At 50.5% G+C, this 21476-nt stretch overlaps 3 protein-coding genes across 14 annotated transcripts in view; 2 read left to right on the top strand and 1 right to left on the bottom strand.

Moving 5' to 3' along the window:
• The window catches only part of ZNF385C (zinc finger protein 385C), a 74851-nt gene extending 70883 nt beyond the window's left edge, over nt 1-3968 (top strand). For all 4 annotated transcript variants that reach the window (XM_072028809.1, XM_038168672.2, XM_038168670.2 and 1 more), the window contains exon 9: nt 151-3968. In XM_072028809.1, coding sequence (XP_071884910.1) covers nt 151-372 — 222 coding nt within the window. In that variant the 3' untranslated portion in view covers nt 373-3968. The remainder of the gene's footprint in view (nt 1-150) is intronic.
• NKIRAS2 (NFKB inhibitor interacting Ras like 2) lies at nt 3066-6928 on the bottom strand. Of its 8 annotated transcripts, none has more exons than XM_038168677.2 (4): nt 6709-6928; nt 5298-5414; nt 4846-5087; nt 3066-4287 (listed from the first exon to the last, which is right to left on the bottom strand). In XM_038168677.2, the coding sequence occupies exons 1-4, from the start codon at nt 6911-6913 to the stop codon at nt 4048-4050; spliced, it is 804 nt and encodes a 267-aa protein (XP_038024605.1). In that variant the 5' UTR covers nt 6914-6928; the 3' UTR covers nt 3066-4047. The 8 variants fall into 8 exon arrangements, with proteins under 8 accessions (XP_038024605.1, XP_038024606.1, XP_038024607.1 ...); XM_038168678.2 differs by having other exon boundaries at nt 6727-6928; XM_038168679.2 differs by having other exon boundaries at nt 5294-5414; nt 6727-6762.
• DNAJC7 (DnaJ heat shock protein family (Hsp40) member C7) overlaps nt 5970-21476 on the top strand; it is a 24448-nt gene continuing 8941 nt past the window's right edge. The window contains exons 1-9 of one of the 2 annotated variants that reach the window (XM_038168673.2): nt 5970-6152; nt 15907-15995; nt 16477-16601; nt 16695-16808; nt 17368-17442; nt 18471-18589; nt 18907-19060; nt 19842-20006; nt 21015-21106. In XM_038168673.2, coding sequence (XP_038024601.1) covers nt 6070-6152; nt 15907-15995; nt 16477-16601; nt 16695-16808; nt 17368-17442; nt 18471-18589; nt 18907-19060; nt 19842-20006; nt 21015-21106 — 1016 coding nt within the window. In that variant the 5' untranslated portion in view covers nt 5970-6069. Of the gene's footprint in view, nt 6153-9081; nt 9120-15906; nt 15996-16476; nt 16602-16694; nt 16809-17367; nt 17443-18470; nt 18590-18906; nt 19061-19841; nt 20007-21014; nt 21107-21476 lie in introns of those variants that run through there. The other variant, XM_072028813.1, reaches the window with a different exon arrangement.

The raw sequence follows: 21476 nt of genomic DNA, 5'->3' as shown, positions 1-21476 counted from the left end.
TTCGTTTGCAGAGACACGAACCTCGTGATTTAGCTCAGTGGGGAGTTGGCAGCCCAAAAACCAGCGTGCTGGGGGCTGCGTTTACTGATGCAGGGATGCTTGTCCCATCCTGCCCGCGGCCTCACCCTCTCTTCTTCTCCCTCCCCGCAGTCCAAGCTGGCTCTGCAGAAGCACCTCACCAAAACGCTGGCGACCCGCTTCCTCCCCAGCCCGCTCACCACGGCCGTGTGCGCCGTGCCTGGCCCCCTCGCCTTGAGACCAGCCGCTGCCACCACCCTCTTCCAAGCCCCTCTCCTCGGACCAGCCCTGTTCCGAACGCCGCCTGCCCACGTCCGCACCACGCCGGGCCCCATCGTCTTCGCTCCCTACTAGAGCCCCTCGGCCGCCCAGGGTCCGTCGGCTGCGCCACGGGGGCTGTGCGGGGCAGCGTGCCCGGCCAGGCTGCTCTTCTTCTGGCTGATGGGAAACCGTAGTAGTAGACGTCGACCCAGGCTTCTCCTCCTTTTTGCTTCGAAGTTGGCTCCTGGTGGAGCGAGATGCCCCGGCAGAGTCCAGCCAGCCCCCCGGGCCCCGCTGCTCCCCCTGCCCACGCCAGCCCCGTGCTCAGCAGGGTCCCCCCTCACCCCAAGGGCTGGGTGATGCAGGTGAAAGGACAGTGCCAGAGCCACCAGGACCCTGCTGGGTTTCTTGTTTCACCTCCCAGTTAGCAGACTGGGAGGAGAGGAGCTGGCTGGTCCGTGAGGGGTGATGGAGCACCCCTCTGTCCTGCCAGTCCCTGCCAGCCCCGTCCGTCCCACACCAAAGAGCCCCCGCCGTGGTGGGCGCTGGCCACAGCGATCGCAACTTTACTCAGAGAGCAATAGGCGAAGCCCAGGGCTTGCTCCCCCTCCCTCTGAAAGCACATCGCCTTTCGCCCAGGCAACCCAAGAAGCACAGAATTTGGGCACACAGTCAGACACGGGCTCCGCTCCAGCCCCGCGAGGAGCAGAGAGCTGAGCCAGCCGCTTTGCGCTCCCCGAGGTGGGAAGGAGGTGACCCCGAGCTTGGAGAACGGCCCCGAGCCCCGTCCAGCCTGCTCAGCACCAGCTGTTTGCCTCCGTCCCACCCCCGGGGGGGACAACCCTGCCCCTACCTCAGGGGAGATGCTGTGAGGCTGCGTGAATGTCCCCAAAGCACTTTTTTGGTTCTCCGGTGAAAGGTAACGCCGTCGTTCGCCGTCCAGCCCCGTCCCCATTAGGAGCTTCCGAGGAGTTTCTGACGACTCCCCAAAACGAAGGCGTCCCCGGCAGCCCAGACAATCAGGGATGAAGGAGCAGGCACCGCCAGCTTGCGCGTGGGGCTCTCCCTCGGATGCTCTCTTTTCACTGTGCTCAGAAGGCCCAGCGAGGACCTGCTCCAAAAACTGTACCCGCAGCGCCCCGGCTTCCCGGCGCGCTGCTGTAAATAGAAAACTTGCAGGAAAAGTTGCAACCCAAACGAACCTTACGCTGGAGTGACAACCCACCCCGATCTATGCAATCCCGTGGGAGCAGCTCGCTCGTTGTGCTTTGCTGTCTGCGTTTTTACTTTGGTGCTCACGCTGTCTGTACAGCCGGGAGTGTTGTTTGGAGCAGGAAGAAAACAAAGCAACACTTAGCTCTGTGCAGACGGCTCCTCCGGCATCTCTTCCCGTCCCCGAGCCTGGGTGCTGCTTCAGAGACCTCTGCTGCGTCCCAAAATGAGGCCCGTGTTCTCGCCCAGCCTTGGGGAAGAGGCTGGTGGTTGGCACACCTGGGAATCCACACGCACAAGCACACCTATCTGACACCTTGGCCATAAGCAACGTGGATTTCGGGAGGATTTTTGCCCAGTGTGCTCCACCAATGCTCAGGACGAGGCCTTGGATGAGGTTGAACAGGAGCCTGCTGCCAGGAAACTCCCGGGGCTGAAACACTTCTGCTTCCACAGACAGGAGCTTTTGGGAACTGCTGCACGGAGGGAGCAGCCACCGGGTCCCGGTGGCACAGAGCCTTGCTCCTGCGTCTGGAGGACACGTCTGCTCCCACCACGGGCAGCACTGCCCCGCAGCACCACTGCTGTGCTCCTGCCACAGAGGCCAGAAGTGCAAAGGAGCCTCTGGGAATGGATTTATCTGCTCAGGGCATCTCCTTCCACCCCAGGGAAAAGAGGACACCTGGTGAGGGGAAGGGAGATTGTGTATGGGAAGATGGGGGCAGAGGTGAGTTCTTGGGGGTGGGGGGAGACCTGGCTGGGAGAGCAGCTGAGGGCAGAAAGCTCCCAGCAGTGGCTTGCACAGGGACAGGGACACTGTCCCACAGCCCACGCGTGTCCTGGACCAACAGCTGACCCCACATCCCCCAGGACAGGAGCTGGGGCAGGAGGGAGGTGGCTCCAACAGCATCTCGGTGCCACGAAGCCTGTGGCCACCCCAGCTCCAGCCAACCCCTACCCATCTCACTGTGCTCTCCTCCAGGCCTCCAGCAGCAAAGGGCAGCACCTCCCCTCCTGCACGCACACCAGCCTCGGGAGCACGGGGAGCAGGCAGCTGCGGCCACGCTCCAGCCTGCAGGAGCTGCTGGGCACCCCGTGGGGTTGTTCCCCTGCATTTTGTTCTAAAAAAGCCTGTGCTGGAGCCAGCAGCGGCTGCTCCTGTCACCCCCCTCCACCAGTGGAGTCCTGATACACTCCTACACTTGGCACTTTAACCCTTGAAAGCCATTCCTTCTAAATAACAATAATACTGCAACAAGCTGCATTAAGAACATGCTCCCTCTGTCGCATCCCCTCCAACCTCCACAGATCCCTCCCTGCTCCTGTGCTATCCAAAGCATTTACTGCCTTTGACTTAGCATATGCTGTACTAGGTAGTAGGGCATAGTCCATAGCGCTCGATAACGCGTGCCCCTCTGTACATAACCTTGGAGTGATGTGAACAGTTTGATTCAAAAAAAAAATAATAATTGAATAAACAGACTCTAGGGACTTGGCCAGTACCCCTCCTGTAATGTTCACTGTATATTTTTTGATGTACTATAACTGTTGGGGAAAAAAAAAAAAGGAAAATATTTTGATAATTGAATCTCATTGCTTTATTGTGTTACTCAGTAAATAAAAGGAACAAGTATAAACAAGCCAGGGCTTTCTCATCATTATTTTTTTTTTTTTACTCTAAATCCAGACTAGCCAAGGGAAACATGTTGCTGGGCAGGACTGGGCCACCTTCCCTTTGTCTTGTGGTGGTTCTGAGAGGAGAGGCAGCGCTGTGACTGATGGGCAGTGAGAGCTGCCACAGCCCTAAAGCATCTGGGTGTGCAGGTTAAGCGCAGTCCCAGCACCTCGCAGGTCAGGACTGAGTCCACACTCAGTAAAAAGGACTGCAGTTTTAAAATGTGAGCACCAAAAGACGTGGGGCCAAGGTCTGACCCTGCCTCAGGAACAGCATCCTGCTCTGCGCTGTGCATTCACTGGGACAGGAGGCTCCTCGTGACCAAGGACTGACTACACCAGACATTGAGGAGCAGAGGGCACGGCCAGGTAAGGGGTGATCTGAGACAAAGCTGTAGCACCACAAAGCTAGTTGGGAGAGGACAAAGGGGCTCTTCTTATATAGTATCAGTAAATACAAGACAGAGCCGCTCTTGAAAGGGGCAATCATTTCCTCTGGCCTGCCTGCACTCAGGTGCAGAGCTGATCTCAACCTGCTGGCCAGCCTTGTGCTGCATCTCCCCTTGGGCAGCACGCAGCCCACAGGTGCCAGCCTGTGCCCTGGGAGCAGAGGAGTGTCACTTAGTGAATCCTGGCTTTCCTGTAGCACCTCAAACACTGGCAGGGCCTGGGCAGTGAAAGGAGCACTTGTCTCAGTGCAGGGAGATGGGTCACCTCTCTCCTCCTCAAAGACCATCCCCAGCCCTGGGATGCCTGTTCCTCATGCCACGAGGCTTCCTGCAGGCTCCACAACACCACACAGATTCAGCAGGAGGTACGTGCAAGGGAAGGAGAGAGGTGAGGGAGAGGAGGTGCTGAGAGAAGGGAAGGGAAAGACGAGTCTCAGCCATCCACAGACCCGCCGCTCTTGTTCTTGCGACTCAGGGGAAAAGCAGACTTGCTCTGTGGCTGTGTCATCTTACTGGCCAGGTAGATGAAGGGCTCGATCAGCGTACGCCGGTCAGCCACAGACACCTCCCACAGCTTCACCTTCTCACCCTTGGCCCAGTGCTGGGCTGCGTCATGGTCTACCCGGCGCTGCTCCTGCAGGTCACACTTATTGCCCAAAACCACGATGGTGACCTGTTCCACAAAAAAGGGTGAGAAGAATCCCTGTAAGTAACAAATGCGGAGTTGAATAGTGCTGCCCGGCTCTGCTTGGCAGCACCCTTAGTGCCAGGCCATGTCCTTCAGCTAATTCCCCTTCTGTTAGGGTCTATGTGTCAAACCAGCCCCACTGAGCGATTGTAGGCATAGCACTGCAGCAGCTAGCAGAAGTGCCCAGTCTAGAAGGCGAAGAGAGATCTCTGTAAACGCCCTTGAGACTGATTCCCCTCATGAAATAAACAAAGCAGCTGGCCCTGTCCCCAACCATCAGCAAGAGATCCACAAACCTGCTCCGGCACAGAGCCCTCCTGCCTGTTGGCTGTGGAACAATCACAGTGACAGAGCAAAAGCTCACCCCTGAAAGCATCCCAGCACAGCAGCCAGTTACAACCACGGGTCTTACAGAACAGGACTCCCTATCACCACCTTGTGACAAGCCAGGGGAAAGGAGACTTTCTGGGCAAGAACCACAGAACAAGGGAGCAGATCCCACTCTTGCAACTCCTTTCCCCTGGGGAGATCGCGGGTGCTCACCTCCTTCTTGTCTTTGGACTTGTCAATCTCCTTCTTGAGGAGCTCGACGCGCTTGAAGGACTCCTTGCTGTCGGTGCTGTAGACCAGCACGTAGCCGTCTGTGCAGGAGAAGCAATGCTTGGGCAGCTCCATGCCGTCCCGCAGGCCCCGCGTGTCGTAGAAGCGCACCTGCTCGCGCACCCCGCGGTCCGTCTCGATGGAGCCCACGTAAATGTCCTCCTGGGTCTCGATCATCTCAGAACCTGCCAAGAGGTGGCCAGGGTGACCTGGGGGCCATGGACACTACACAGCCTACAGAATTGTCCCGATGGGTGATCTGGGGTGGATGCTGCTCCTTTTTTCTGCCCTGGTGCTGGGTTTTTGGGGGTCGTGGCAGCAGCAGCGGGCTGCCCCCCACCCCAAACCCAGTCAGGGCCTTTTCCCCTTCAGCCCCCTTGCTGCCACTCACCCACCACATGGTTGCCGTACAGCAGCTGCTCCAGGATGGCCGTTTTCCCCACGGAGGCCTGGCCGCACACCACCACCTTGCAGCTCTTCCCCATGCCGCCTCAGCTCCGCTCCGGAGCCCCCTGCAAAACCACAAAACACTCCTCAGGGAAGGGGGGGGGGGAAGGCTTTCCCCGGCCGAGAATGGGCCTCAGCGCTAATTTCCAACCCCTTTTACCCCCCAAAGTGGCAGCCCGGGGGGTGAGGGTGGTGTTGGGGGAGCACAACCGGGACGGTGCCAGCCCTGCGAGCCCAAAACCGGGGACCCTCCGGCGCTTCACCTGCGCGGCGGCAGCGGCGGAAGAGGCGCGGCCACCCCGAGCCAAGCCCGGCTCGGTTCAGCTCAGCCCAGCCCAGCCCAGCCCACAGCGCCCTCCGCGGCCAGCCCGAGCCCTGCGGAGCCCCGCAGCGAGCACACAGCGGCGGCGGGGCACGGAGCAGCGATCCTGAGCCCCCCCCTCCCTCCACGACTCCCAAACCCCCGGTTCCATCCCCTCCCCGGCTTCCCCCCCACTCCCCATTCCCGCTTCTCTCCCAGCCCAGCCCCGTTCAGCCTCGCGGCGGCGCCGCCGTTGCACCCCCCCCGCTGCCTCCAGCTCCGCCCGTTCCGGCTCGGCGCCCGGCCCCGTCCTCCCTTTCCCTTCCCTCCCGTTCCCATCCCCGTCCCCCCCCCTTCTCTCTCTCCCCTCCTCCTCCTCCTCCTCCTCCTCCTCCTCCTCAGCCCGGCCTGGCGGTAAGATGGCGGCGGCGGAGTGCGACGTGATCATGGCGGCGCCCGAGGGAGCCGGCGAGCCCGAGAGCGAGGAGGAGGAGGCGAGGAGGTACGGCCGCTGCCCTCCGGCCCCATCCTCCTCCTCCTCCCCTCAGGATGGCGAGGAAGGCCGCGGGTCTTCCTCTGGGAAACGGTGGAGAAGGGGTGGGGGGGGGGGTGCGGGGCTCCGTGGGTGTGGGGCGAGAGGAAGAGGAGGAGGAGGAGGAAGATGAGGAAGAGGAAGATGAGGAAGGGGGGGTGCAGGCTCTGTGCAGGGCTTCTCCTGGCTGGACCCCGGGCTGGTGCTGAGCAAGGTGCTCGGGGGGCAGCCCGGGTGCTGAGCAGGGCAGTGGGGGGCTGCCTTCACCCTTCACCCGCCCCCCTGCTCGGTCCCACACGGGGCACAGCCGGGGGCTGGGGCTCAGAGCCGGGGCTCTGAGGTGGTGGCCGCTGGGCCCGGAGCTGTGGCACCTGCAGCGAGGGGTTTGTGCTGGCTGCTAGGTGCCGGGTTAGCTCGGCAGCTCTCGGCTGCGTGTCCTGGGCGAGTTCCTAGGGCCTCCGTCCCCACCAGGATTCCCGTCCCCACCAGGATTCCCGTCCCCACCAGGATTCCCGTCCCCACCAACCTTTTTCTCTCTCCGCACCTCCTGGAGCGAAGCCTTCAGTCCTCCTGTCTTCAGTCAACTGCAGCTCGAGTGTCTTGCGATACCCATAACATCCTTTCTGTCTTGAGGCCACGCCGGTTAATTTCCTAAAGAAAGCTTTCGCTAGGATGAGGAAGGAATGATTCAACTGTGGAAGGGGCGGCCTCAAACCCTTAGGTTTGAGCATTCTTTGCTTCTTCTGTGTCTGTTGTCTTAGCGTTGTGTTGTACCTGGCTTCCTTGGCCTGTAAGCATTTGAAATCTTTACATGGTAAAGCAGTTCTTACACTGTCCTGTTTTGCTGGACATAATGGAAAGGTGGAAAAAAAAGTCAGTTGTAGGCCAGCGTCATGCTCTGAAAATGTTAACGTGATTAAAGAGGCCCTCCAAGTGACTATTAAAAGTTCCAGTAGCTGGTTTATTTCTGAAGCAGTCTGGTTCAGCGTGCCCAGGGGAGTGGTGTCAGCTGGGGCAGGTATAGGAATCCCGGCCTGTCTTCTGGCTGCACATTTTCATCTCAAGAGCGAGCGATCTCGTTCCTGCCAGCAGCTGAGTGTTGCAGGCACTGCAGGCAATGAAATGGGAAAAGTCCAATGTCTAGGAAACTCTGCTGGTTCTGCAGCATTTCAAGCTGGCAGTCTGTTATCTCCCGGGGAGCTGGGAAGGAGAGAGCTCCTTCTGTGGCAGGTGAGGCAATTGTTCCAGAAAATTATGCGGCTGATAAAATCATAAGGAGAAACAAAACCGAAAGTGGCCTCTGAGGAATACAATCTTCAAAAATAGTATTGATGGCCCGAGGTGTTTTGCGCTGCTTATTTACTGTCAGAAATTGAAGGCTTGGGGAGCAGCACGGGGAGGGAGCGAGCTTCCTGGTGATGTCATTCTGAGGAGTTCAATTAAATCTTGCTGAAGAGGCACCCGTGCGTTGTGCATAGGATACTGACAAATTGCACGGCCCGTAAAGTTGGGAAAGCCCTGATTGTGTGAGATTCGTTCCTCCGGGCTAATTAAACGTGATGTTTGAAATGGTAAAAACATCCAAATGGAACAGTCATGCTGAAGGCACTGTCAGCTTACGGTGACTTCTACCACCACCCTTCCTTCCTCCTCCCTGACTTTCATTGCAGGAGTGTGGTCGTGGAGATAAGCGTTTGGTCCTTGTCCTGCCTTGAAGGGAAGTTTCAGCAGTGAAGAACAGGGCCAGGCTAGGTCATCTTGGGTTGTCTTGGCATGGTAAGGCCAGTACCACCCTTCAAGCAGTCCCTCTGTGCTTCTGGAGGTGCTCTCACAATGTTTCCTCTCTTGTCGTTCTGGGATATCATTTCTCTTTTAATGACATAAAACCAGGTGTGAGTAGATGACGTTCTACAGGCAGTTATTCTCTTTTTGTTTGGTCGGAAAGTTTAGGCTTTAAACAGTCAGAGCAGATTTTCTTGGGGTCAGGAATCTCCTGTGCGTTAGTCTCTTGATTGTGCGACCCTTCCAGGCTTACATAAGTTGCTTAACTTCTGTCTCGATTGATCTAATGTAAATTAGGGTGATAGTTGCTGTATTACGGAAAGTCGTTGGAGGCTTAATTAGGTGCCTAACACTTGTAAAGCATCTTGAGCTGTGTAAGGGCTGCACGGGCACACGCAAACATACTCTCGAACCTGGTATAATACAGCCTTTATGATGTGACTGTGCTAGATTCTATCAGAAAACGGCAAAAATAAATGAAAACCCCTACTTGCTGTAAGTTAGCATCGAGGGTTTCTGTGTTTTGTACTTCTCTTTAGGAATTACAGTGTGACACGCTACGGATACTTTGCTTAAAGGACTAACCCTTGTCTGAACGCATGATTCTGTTCTCTGTGGCTTAATTAAGATAATGAAATTGGCAAAAGCAGGGAGTATTTCAGAATGATTGTAATGCACTGAAACAGCTGTAAACACGCTGAATGGCTCACTCACAAGTTGTTTAAGGGACAGGAATAGAGTGTGGTCACAGGATAATTATTGTTTGCGGCCGCACAAGTTGTGAGGGTCCTTATACAAGAGGGTTGATGTAACCGTATTAATTTTATCTGCTAGATAGTGGTGCTCTTACTGCCTCTGCAGGGCAGCAGCTGGTGGGCAGGGCCCGAGCTGTGCAGTCAGGGGCTGGTCCATCTCCCCAAAGTCACTTTTCTTTCTAAATTGTAAAGGTTTCTAACCCCTGGGAGCTGCTTTTCCCTTGGCCCAGCTGATGTGAGAGTTTGGGATCTGAGAGCTGGGGGTTGCTGGGGTTTTGCCAGGGAGAATTTCCTTGTCATCTTCCTGGCAGCTCGAGGTTCTGTCCGATGCCCGTGTTTAAGACTGGATCTTTCTTCTCTTTCTTCAGCGTTGGAGGATGCAGAAGCCTCTTCAAAAGAGGTATCTCAAACCATTTGGAAAATATTGTGAAATGATCTGTGCAGACCGCTGCTTTTACAGTGCTTTTGCTGCAGACTTCTGATATGTTGATGCCTCAGCAGGAAAGCATAGTTAACCTTAATACAACAATGAACGTGAAATTTGCCACACAAAGTAAATGGTGCAGAAGTCAAAAAGGTTTCAGACCTCGGCTAAATGTGGGTCACTGGTGAGTCCAACAGATGTTGCCTGGAGGTTGTCAGGTGTAGATGATTAGTACGAATCTTTCCGCTGCTATTTTACGTGAAATGGGTTGCGTCCTGCTCGGGCTCCTTGTGAATAATGCCTTTACTTGAGTGCTTTTACAGGGAGTGCTGCCAGGACTTTTGGGGGATGAATTGGCTGGAGGGGCTCTGTTTGTGGATCAGCCTCAGCAATGGAATAGTCTGTTCCAGTATTCCTGTTCTGCTTGCAAATAGGCACTCGACTTTCCCAGGCTGTAAATCCAGCCTATTTTACTAATGCCTAATTATGATCTTAGGATAATATGAGGAACTGCAGAGGCTCCTCGCATCGATGCTTAGGCTCCCATACATTTGCAGAGTATTTGAATACTCTGAATTAGGTAGATGCTGCGTACAGCCTGAAGAAGATGCTCAGTACTAGCAATTCAAACCTTTATTTATCTCAAGACGGCCTTTTTTGGGGTGAATGATGCTGTAGATGCGGTCGTCTTCCCGTGTAATTCTTACAGCTGGCTGGCTTCCTTCACTCAGGCCTTTGTGAAAGAAAGCGATCTCTAGCTGGTTCTAGACCCTTCTGTGGGTTTCCAGGAAGGCTTTGGTGTGACCCTGCCAGAAATGATTGAGCCATTAGTATGAAGTAGGTTAATACCGAGCTCTGCTCGCAAGGTGCATTACATAACCGCGTAATTAAAGTTCAGGACTCATCTGGCTGTTTTCACTCGCAGCTGCGGGGCGAGGACTGGCTCATTTCTTCGCTCCTGCTCTCTGCTTGTGGCATATTTTAGTGCTTGTGGCTTTCGGTCTTCCTCATCCGAGTTTGTCCTCGGGTATTGGGAACGTTCTGGGGCGTGCGTAGAGGACAGCATGGCTTTTTTTGTACTCTCTTTGGATTGATTATTAATGATTTTGCTCATGGCCACTCTTGCGGGAAGACTTGAGGCCCCAAGGCAGCTCTTCCTATTTTGTGTTTCAGTTGGTGAGCCTTTACAGGATCCATACAGGGTTATTACACGCAGACTCAAGTTCTCCCCAGGTATTAGCACACGCAGACTTGAGATTTCCCTGGTTTGGGACACGCCGTGAGTCAATGTCTTCATTCCCATTGATCCGTCGCAGCTGGTAGCAAACCCACTCCTTGCTCAATGGGGGGTGCTGATGTGCAGGGAAATGCGCTGTGTGGTTTGCTGTTCTGCTCTATATCCCTTCTGGTCTCTGCTGCAATAGGGTCAGCGTGAGACTTGTCCAACCCCGGGAGATGATCACAGGATGATTTTTTTTGTTTTGCATTTGGGGGCCTGTTTTTGCCCCTGCAATCTTCCTTCGCACACCAGAGAGAAAACACCAACACTACTAATGAGATTAGACATTCCCTTCACTCAAAATCCCCAGTTGCAAAGTGAAAACCTAACCTGAAAAAGCCCACGGAGAGGTATTTATTGTCTGAACATCTCCGTGGCTCACTTAGTGTTCGGCTTCCCTTTGGAGCCCTGAGAGAAGGGAGGGGAGAGTATAGTATGTCCAGTGGCAAATACGACAGCTAATTTTAAGCTCTAGACATCTGCCTGCTGTGAACTGTATTGAGATCACCAAACTTATTTTACCCAAGCAGCTGAGTAATATCTGACAGCTGAGAATCTCGTCTGGATTTCAACAAGGAAACTGCGGGATAGAGGCACCGTGTGCTATTAAGGAAGAAGCCTCTGCAAGGATGGCTTGGCAAAGGCAGGTGTGTTCCTTTCGGTTTGGGGCATCCCCATGGAAATTGAGGCCTGACAGATTTGCCAGGCTCAAGGCACCTCATGGCTGTACACGGGGCAGAAGCTGGCCCGGTTAAAATTGGGATTTCTTTGGGTTTCTTGGTTTTGGACAATGCCCCAGTGACCCTGAGATACTTGAGTTTTCTAATAGGATTTCATAGTGTTCCTTAAATCCTACTTTGTGGGGTTTTTTTGGTGTCTCTTCTGTAATGGAGGCAGGAGATGAAGTAATGATTGTGAGAACTGAGAGGTACCGAGCATGCTGCCTGCTGAAATGGGGAATTTTTAGCTGGATGGCGTGGCTTTGAGTGAGTGTACCCCTATATTAGTGTAGGAGCGAGGTCTGGGAGGTGCTTCCACTTCAGATCCCGGTGGTTTAGGAAAACGAGGTGCCTTGCAAGGTAGGTCTGCGTGTTCTTCCCTCTGAGCTGGAGTAGGAGGGGTGGAAGCCGCAATCGGCATTCGCGTGGGGGCCGCGTGTGCGAGCTCTGAGGAGGAGGCAGAAGTTGTTAGGCAAACGTGGGATTGTGTCGCTGCTGCGCGGGCTGGCTGCTTCTCATAGCTCGGCTGTTCTGCGAACGAGCAGGGGCTGAGCTTTCAGCAGAGGGCACGGGGAATAGAGGGAGCCTTGTGACGGCTCCTTCTCCCACCAGGCAGGCAGCGAGCGCCGGCGTGGCGAGGGGCAGGAGGGTGGTGGTGGCACCCTCTGGGTGCACCAGAGGAGCATGAGAGATGGGTGGCTGCTGTCTGCTTCGACAGCAGGTCTTCCAGGGTGACGGGAGAAGAATCGGACAAATGTTACAAAAGGGAGAAAAAAAAAAAAATGACTGTTTCACGGGGGGAGAGTTACAACACACAGTTCCCTCCCTGTGAGCCCTTGGTGCACGCAAGCAATGAAAGACCAGCTTCTTCCCAAGGTCCTCGGGGTGGCTCTTCCCTGTCTTTGGCGTTCGATGTGGAGAGGCCCTGAGAAGACACGACCCACTCCGAACAAAGCAACCCATTCAGCCTGGGGCGTATTTTTAGCAAAGCACGATTCTTCTTCAGTTTCAAAAGTAGCAAGTGGGGAATGCAGCCTACATCAGTGCGAGATGCAGAATGATCTCATTCAGGCTGCAGCATCTGTTTGGATTGGAACAATTACCAGTGATATCAGGAGATCTGCATTTTTTCTTGTTATGGCAAGTGGTAAACAAGAACTGTTTTCTGTGTGCTTTCTATGTCAGTGGAGCACAACTGGGGCGAGATGCTTCTCTTCTGTGTCTAGGATCTCAGACCACAAGCTCTGCATTTCCAGCGACTGGCTTTGCCTTTGTGCTGCGGAGGAATTTTTTTTCTCCTCTCATCATCTTTTTTCATCATGAAGCTTTAAGCTATGTGAGCAATAGAGATATTTGCATGTTTCCTTTCTGCCACAGGTAGCTGAGGTGTTGTGACTTGTTGGTCTATCAATCTGTGCTAAAATAAAGGCATAAAAGGGAAACAGACCAAAAAAAAAGAGTAGAAGTGAGTATTTCTTGTATTCGCATGTTTTTTCTAGCATTTCATAATGCTGGTGCTTTGTGAGAGTTGGTTTTGCTCTGCATCTGTTTTCTTTCTCCCATTTTCCCAACTCTTCCCAGCAGTTTGTTGGCAGACGGGGTGTTCTGGCAGCCAGCCCTCCAGCTCTTAGGCAGTGCTTCCTTCTGACATGACAGGTAAAATTGCTGAAAGACTTATGAATCAGGGGCTGGTCGGCTAAGCAGGTTACTGCAGAGGCTCAGAGAGATGAGCTCTGCCATTAATACCCTTCATCCTTCTCTTTAGACCATACAACGAGGAGTTTCTGAGTGAAGGTATGTAAACGGGATCTGTGATTTCCTTTCCTGTTTATAAGTACAGAAACAAAGTCTTTTGGTTAAACTTCTCACTGCCAGGGTAGAGCAGAATTGCTGGTTATTTTCTTCCACTGCATTTTGAAGTGCTTGATGTGTAATAGTCAATAAAAAAGGTTTTGTTGGACCCATTTTTGATCATACAAAGCACGAGCCCCACCGATTAGGAGACACATCCATGCAGCAAGCCCATAATGGCTTCTAGACCTTGAGAGCAGCCCGCAGGGGAGCAGGAGGGACGCCACTTCTCCATCCGGACGAAGGAGGACATCACCTACCAGCCTTCGTGCAGCGCCGTGCTGCTGACCTCAGGAGCAGTGGCAAGAGGATCCGCTGAGCCCTGCGCCGACCCGTTTCTTTGGCACCCTCTTCCTTCCTCATCCTACTGCACTGAAACATGCCAGTGTGATTACGTTGCGTTTCCGTTGTTTGACATCAACAGAGTTACCGGAGGGGTGCGTCTGGCCTGTGCCACGAGTGTAATTGAGAGTGAAACTTAAAAATGAAAGCCAACATCACGTACCGGAGCTGCGGCCCCCCAGGCCCTCGGAGTGGCAGCTCCCTGTGTCTATTGTTCTGCCAGCTGGCAAAACTGTGCTGTTTCTGTGAAAACAACCCTTTGCATGAGGCGGTTGTGTGGGAATGGCCAATGGCAAGCCTCAATGAGGTTAAAAACATGTGAACTTGTTGCAACACAATTCCCTTTGTTCTCTCCCTAGTAGGCTCGCTGAGCGTTGCTGGTGCCGCGCTGCCTCTCTGAGCCGTGCCCTGCGGTCGCTGCGGGGCCGTGGCAGCGTTTTCCCCCTTTTGGAGAGGAGACTGGGTTGGCAGCTTCGTAGGGAGCGCAGCTCCCAGCAGATAACTGCAGCTCCCACGTGATGCTCCGATCTCTAGGTACTTCCAAAATAGAAATGCAAAGCGGTGGTGGACTCTTATCAGACCTGCTCAGCACCCTCAGGTCTCTGATTTTGGCAGCTTGTTAAAATGCAGCCTTCCTTCCCATCTTTGTTTTCTGTACTGATAGAGGCTGCTCACGATAGCGCAGAGAAATGGGATGGCATCAGTGCACAGTAAGCCCCCCGCTGCTTTTCCACTGAATGCTTTGCAGCTACAGCCTTCTGTGAAGACAGTCGGCTTCTGTCCTGTTAGGTTTCCTAAGGATAAGATTTATCAACGATGAGTCTTTGCTTCCCCTGGGCAAAGCCCTGTCCTGAAACTTGCCCGAAGATGCATCTCATTTTGAATTTTGTAAAGGTGCACAGAAACGAAGACCTGGATCGCTTACGTTATACCATATGTGACAGATCAGCCTAGAATTTTAAAGGGAAAGATTATCTCAGTGTTTATAGCACCTGATAGGCTGGAGACTTGCTCTGATTCGGGCCTTTGGCTGTTAGAGTTGTAGTTCCAGATACCAAAATAAAGCTCCTCAGGCATCAGAATTGCTCTCGAGCAGTTGATGCGCCAGTGCTTGCTCTGGAATCGGATGAAAGTAGTTGTGTATAAAAAGCCCTGCGACTCCTCGCTCTGTCCCCGTGTTCTCTGGTTTGGCTTGGATTTGTTTACCCTGGATTTCCCTGTAAATAGCTTTGCCGCAGTAAGTGGTGCAAAGAGACACCTTCTCTTCTGGATCCTTCCCTCAAGAAAATGCTGAAGCATTTCGGCACAGCCTGGAAGCTGCCCGTGGTTGAGCCCGCAAGCGCAACTCCGCTCCGTGCACCCGGCTATTTTAGTTTCCTTGGCCTCTGCTTCGTCGTTTCAGCAAAGGCTATATTCAGATCAGCTGGCGGTCTGTCAAAGAGGAGTAGGATGACCTGTGATGGTCAGCTTCAACTGTACATCTCGTGATATGTGCATTGCCCCGTGCAGGTGACTTTGGCTGGGCTGCTTGCCGCTGGTTGCTGGGGCTCGTAGATGTGCCGGCTGCACCCCTGGTAGGGCACTGAGCAGGGAGCCTGAGCTAGTCCTAGCCCTGATGTTTGGGGACAGAGTTCTGTTTGTACAAGTGCTCCAGGCAGCGGACAAGCAGTGCCTGTTGCTCTGGCTACAGCAGTGGAGGCTCAAAGGCACGGCACGAGCAGCGACTGCTGCGTCTTGGAGATGGCGATGCCGCTTTTGAGCCGGTCTCGTCGTGTTGACACATGAGTCTAGGAGGGAAGTGAGTGAATTAAATCACTGAATTTGATTCAGTAAAACTGAATTAAACGTCACAACACCATGGTACGAGTTCTCTCTCAGACTGCTGATCTAAAATGAAGGTAGAAGATAGGGAAGGATTTAATTTCCATTAGGGGAAACTGCTTTCAAGAGTTTAAGGGATGCGGCTTTAAACCATATGTTGTGTGTTTCTAAATGTCCTATCTCTGCAAATGCTTGCTCTTGAGTGTGAGGACTATTTCTGGACCTGTTGCCAAGGCAGTGCCAAGCTTCTCCTTGAGACTTGTGCCCGTATTTCTCCTCTATTTAGCTGTCTTTTGAATGTAGAAATTGTTCTTGGCCCTGCTTCTCAATATGGGGCTGCTTCTGAAAGATAACACTCAGTTTTTTGACTTTGATGACTACTAAGGTTATGCATCGCTTAGGCAAGTAGGCTACTTGGTTAACCACATCCACCTGAATTTTTGCTCAGCTCTAGAGGCGACTGAAGGAAGGTTGTCCAAAGGTGTGGTTGGACTGCTATTGCACACCTGTAATGCTCGGCTGAGTTGGTTGTGTCCCTGTTCACAGCCCTAGTCAAGTGCTGAACTATCCGACAGCCAGAAGGATGTGGTGTGCTCTTTTCTCATGAGCAGTGCATACAGAGTAAATCTTGCAGCAACCAGCTACAAGCGTTCGGAACGCTGAAGAGTTGTAACAAGATTGCTTGGGGATCATTTTGTTTTGGTCAGAATGTGTTCTGATGCTCTGTCCCTTGTGTTTTACTTCCTTTCAGAGAAGCAGAATCATTCAAGGAACAAGGAAACGCATACTACGCCAAGAAAGATTACAACGAAGCGTACAACTACTACACAAAAGCCATAGGTGAGAGCAGTTGGTGATGATGATGATCTTTGCTGAATAGTGTCTAAAAGTCAAAGGTGGTTATTGATTTCCAAATACACCAGCAGGGTTTCTAACAGCACATGCTGGATGGAAGCTTTTTGCTGGCTTTAATTGCCTTGCAAAACTTCACCAGGTTGATAATGCAAGTTAGTGCTCATGTGGGTCATTTGCAGCTTTTTTTTGCTTGTCCTTTACCCTAGATATTTTTAGCAAGAAACAATCCAGCTTTCTGTCCCAATGCAGGGTTATCGGTACTGCCAGGCCAAGTGCCACAAATTTTTGCTCTATATGAGTTAAATCCTGTGTCTAGTTGAGGAGCAATAGTTTGATTTGCAATTCTAAGCCCTCATGCACCGTCATAGGCCACTCAGGTGTCATGAAGTGGGAAGGATTTTGAATCCAACAATGACTTTTGAGTATGCTGCTTACATTACACTCAGTGCTCTTACATTTTCTCCAGATACCTGTCCCAACAATGCCAGTTATTATGGTAACAGAGCTGCCACCCTCATGATGTTGGGGAGATTCCGAGAAGCACTGGGAGATGCTCAGCAGTCTGTCAGATTGGATGACAGCTTTGTACGGGTACGTGGGAAAAATTCATATTTGGTACACGTCTGAATGCCCTTGTTTCCTCCTATTACAGCTCTTGCAACTCCCTTTTAATTGTCTTCTCAGGGCCATCTACGGGAAGGGAAGTGCCATCTTTCCTTAGGGAATGCCATGGCTGCCAGCCGCTGCTTTCAACGAGTTTTAGAACTGGATCATAAGAATACTCAGGCACAGCAAGAGGTAAGAGGTTCTGAAAGCTGAAATACTCCTGGGAGATGGGGCTGTCAAAGGAAATGGATTGAACTGGCAGGTCTTTTGCTTCTAATTTGCAAGGTGGAATCACGGGCATGGTTAGTAATGATTGGGTGATGTAATGAAAAAATGAGGTGGTGTCGAAGTCTCTGTTTTGCAGTAAACCGACAGGTTGCATAGTTTACTTCTGTGCATGATAGCCTCCATGCTTTTCTGCTAAGAAAAGAGAAAACTGGTCTTTCCCCAGCATACTAGGGGAAGAATGGTGATAAGAGAGCATGGAATTGGATGAAGCAGTACGTAGAAGGCTGCCGCCTCTTTTGTGTCTCATTCACAAGTGTACGTTTTCTTGGGCTACCAGTTGGGTCCCGTGAGTTCGTACTGATTTTAATGCTGGCAAAAGTATTCTTGTGATCTGCATTCTTGTTTCCTGGTCTGCAGTAGTTTTTGCTCCAACAACACTTTAGGGATTGGTCACTTATGTGCTTGGTGGCGTTACAGGCTACTGACTGTCCTGCAAGGCTTACTGTGTTCTGCTGTCTTTCAGCTAAAGAATGCCAGTACCGTGCTAGAATATGAAAAAATAGCTGAAGTGGATTTTGAGAAACGGGATTTCAGAAAGGTAAGATTGACTTGATTGTTTCCTGTAGCATTAAGAAAATATCATACCTGGCCAGTTCAGCCAGATGTACGTCTAATCCCCCTGCTCAGTACTAGCTGCGTCCTGATGGGAGGTGCTGTACAACATACTTCAGCTGCTGAAGGAGGGCCATGAACTGTAGTATCTGTGAAAATGGCAGAGCTCATGGTCTCATAGCACTGAACAAACGAAAAGCAAAGAGGGTGACTGGTTCAGGCTTTGTAGGGTGAGTGGAACCATGAAGTATTTGATACAGGTTTTGTCAGTAACTGCATTTAATAATTTAATTCTACTGTCTTGCTTCACTGGGAAGGCTTACATGAAATGTGATCTTTGTTTCTGGAGCTGCTCTTGCTCTTCCTCACCCAGAAGCCTTTGGCTTCTCAGTCTGGAGCACAGTGCTTCCCACAGCGGGCCCTCGTGATGTCACGGGCCGGGAAAGCAGATGAACCTTGGTGGAACAATGACCCTGTTCTCATGCAGATGTCCCCACCAGAGAGGCAGAGATGGAAAAGACCTATTAGATCACCCTGCCCATTGCAGTCAGACCAGTGTAAGATCAGGCCTTGCACTGTACTTTTTTGTGTTCTGTCCAGTCCAAACTGTCTCAATCTATTGAATTTCTGTCCCTCCCACATGTCTTTCTAATGCAGAAAACAGGGGCAGAATTGTCTTCCTTGGCTGCTTCTTTGGGGCCCACAGTTTCAGAAGGGTTAAATGGATGGAACTTGCACAGGTGTTCCTCGAATCCTCCGTATAGTGCTGTGGTGTAGTAACACAGCAGGGGCCACAGACCTTTAAACACAAAGCCCTTAAAAAATAATAAAAAAAAAAAAATGCTCATAAAGAAGACTTTTAATGAAGTACATACATCCAGCAGAAGAGTTGTCTGCACACTTATTTTCCTGTTCAAAGACAAACACGGAATCTCAAGTGTGGCAATGGGGCAATCCTTCAAACTAAGCCTTTGGATCTTTGCTTTGTTCACGTTCATGTTTTTCTCACATCAGGTTGTATTTTGTATGGATCGTGCATTGGAGTTTGCTCCTGCTTGTCACCGATTCAAAATCCTCAAGGCCGAATGTTTAGCACTACTGGGTCGCTACCCAGAAGCACAGTCTGTAGCAAGGTGAGCATCTTTAAAGCCTACAACTTGTGTAACAGCTGGTGGTATGTCCTGTCTACTAATACTTCACCACCTGAAATGGATGGGGGATATAAATAAATAAATAAATAAAATCCCTTAATGCAAATTGTGATGGGGAAATTTGCCTGAGTTTATCCCCTGTTCAGTTAATTGTACTGGGAAACTGTACTTAGGCTCAGCTAATAACCCTGCCACAGACTTGATAAATTAATTAAATATCTCAGCAGAGGAGCAATGCTTTGGAGATCAGAAGAAAACTGCAATAGGGTGACTTTTTTTAACATGTTTGTTTTTTACAGTGACATCTTACGAATGGACTCTACAAATGCAGATGCTCTGTATGTCCGTGGTCTCTGCCTTTATTATGAGGACTGTATCGAGAAGGCAGTGCAGTTCTTTGTCCAGGCACTCAGAATGGCTCCTGATCATGAGAAAGCGTGTCTTGCCTGCCGTGTAAGTTGTGAGCATTGAGGTCAGGACTGCAAAATTACCACGTTTGTTTTTTTTCTTTAAATCAAACACTTGCTTCTACTGAAGCAATCCCTTCTTCGTACCTCAAAATAATCATTCCCCAGATCTCCAGTAGCAAATAGTGAGTCAAGTCCTTCCTGAAAGGGCTGCTTTAGATATAACTGTGAGCTGCTGGAAGCTCTTTCTCAGAAGGCTGTGATACTGTGATTCTCTGAAGACTGCTTTCCTTTCATTCTTTTTTGTTTCTGTATCTGATCAAGGGGCAATAAAGCTAGGTCTATCAGTTCCAAGAACTTCTGAGACAGATTTAATTTAGTGCCTACAGGCTGACTGTATTTAAACACTGTTTCTTTCAGGAAGTTCCTTCCCTCCTTTCTACTCTGTTGTAGTTCTTTAATCAAGTTTTGAAAGATTTATTTAGTTGTATAAGCTCTCAAAAGGTGAGGCCCTGCTCCTATTGTTTTTAAATGCATAAATTATTTCACTGGCATGTTCTCATCTTAAACATTAGGCAAACTTTGTTCATGTAGAGAATGCCTGTAACTGGCACTGGCTCTTCCTCAACGCTTCTCTTTGGGGAAAAGCAAAATGCTTACATCTCATTTCAGCTGCTGTAGCAAGTCTGTGACTTCTGTATCCTGCTATGTTGTCTGAAACCAAATTAGAACAATTATGTTTAAAGACTCTTACCCAGCAAAATAAGGTGTTTCATATTCCTGAACCACTGACCTACCGTCCTTATCCGGGATGTATTTTCTTTCAGAATGCCAAAGCACTTAAAGCAAAGAAAGAAGACGGGAATAAAGCATTTAAAGAAGGAAACTACAAACTAGCATATGAACTGTATACAGAAGCACTAGGAATAGATCCAAATAACATAAAAACAAATGCCAAACTCTACTGCAACCGGGGTACAGTTAATTCAAAGGTAAGAAATGGTCACCTGGCAGGTAGCGTTTGATCTCGGGTTGTATTCCTCACCACGTAGTTTATAAATACCACATCACTTCTTTTGGAAAGCATATGCTTCTCTGACTCCAGGGGCAGCTGGATCCTTTGGTGCTGTAGGCAATATTTCAGGTTTTTGTGCTTGCACAACAATTGGATCTGTTCCAAACAGCCAAAGAAGTTGACTCCTAAAGAAGCAAAACTCAAATAGTTGGGCAAATGCTCCCACAGAGTGGGAGGGAGTAGAGGAATGTAGTGTGGCCTTATCTTAATCAGCGTAAAGGCATCCTTATTTGTTTCCTCCCTGGTAATGAGGGTTGTGTGTTGGTTTTTTTTTGTAGATCATGTCTTGCTTCATTTTTTGATCTAAAACAATCTGACGTAACTTAAAATTTTACACCTTTGTTGGAGTTGCTGTTGTATTTTGGTAATGCACTCTCCAGCGAAGCATTTGCTTGACAGTGCTTCAGATTTCCATCATGCTTTTCCTCTAGGCATGTTTCCTCCTCAGCTGTCTCTGTGTTGATGCCCCTCTTCGATCAGTGGGGCTTTTCAACACTCATACTTGGTCAAGAAATGGGCTGTTTTCAGAGCTAGGAAATGGGATAAATCAGAGGCAGCTTTAATGGACACTTTATGTAGTTGTTTGTGTCTGAAAACAATCACTTAATAATTCTAAGTTTATTCCATTTCAATCCAGGACATCTTATTCTTCAGATCATTCTCAGGAAGCCCCTTGTTTCTGAGTGCATTTTGTAGAGCAGCACCATGTAGTTGTACCACTTCACTAGCCAAGCTTCTAGTTTTTCCTTAGAGAAGAAAAGATCTGTGCTTTTGGGGACTGGGAAAAAATGTCATAGATGTAGATCCACAAAACCAGTGAGACTTTTCTAAAATTCTATACAACTTCCACTTGCCTAAAATCACAATGCTGATTAGCAGATTTTTTTCTGATTGGGATTCACTTAACTTCTGTCTGACTTTGTAGCTTAGGAAACTTGAAGAAGCAATAGATGACTGCACGAATGCAGTAAAACTGGATGACACATATATCAAAGCATACTTGAGGAGAGCACAATGGTAAGTAGATGTTTATTATGGACATGCTGAGCAGGTTTGTGGGTAGGAACCTCTTCCCTACAGCACTGAGTGACAGGGTAACAAATCTGAAGCTTAAATGAATAAAAGATTCTGTCTTAAGAGTCCCTGAATTTGTTTCTCTTCCTTGTGGCGCCAAGAAGACAGGAAAGTATGCAGTCTGTCCTGCCTGTGTGGGTCTGGGTCTGTCTATCTGTTGCTGTGTTCAGGCAAGATTTGTTCTCAAGCTTGACTTGCCCTTTTTTTTTTTTTTTTTTTTTTAAGACTAATATAAGATGTTGTTCTCTCCCAGAGAACCTGTCTTTTCTAAGCTGTTTCAGAAAGGTTGCTGGGAATAATCGATTTTATCTGT

The sequence above is a fragment of the Anas platyrhynchos genome, chromosome 28 (assembly GCF_047663525.1).
Source record: "Anas platyrhynchos isolate ZD024472 breed Pekin duck chromosome 28, IASCAAS_PekinDuck_T2T, whole genome shotgun sequence".
In the NCBI taxonomy this organism is placed as follows: domain Eukaryota; kingdom Metazoa; phylum Chordata; class Aves; order Anseriformes; family Anatidae; genus Anas; species Anas platyrhynchos.
This window is presented reverse-complemented; position numbering and strand designations above follow the sequence as displayed.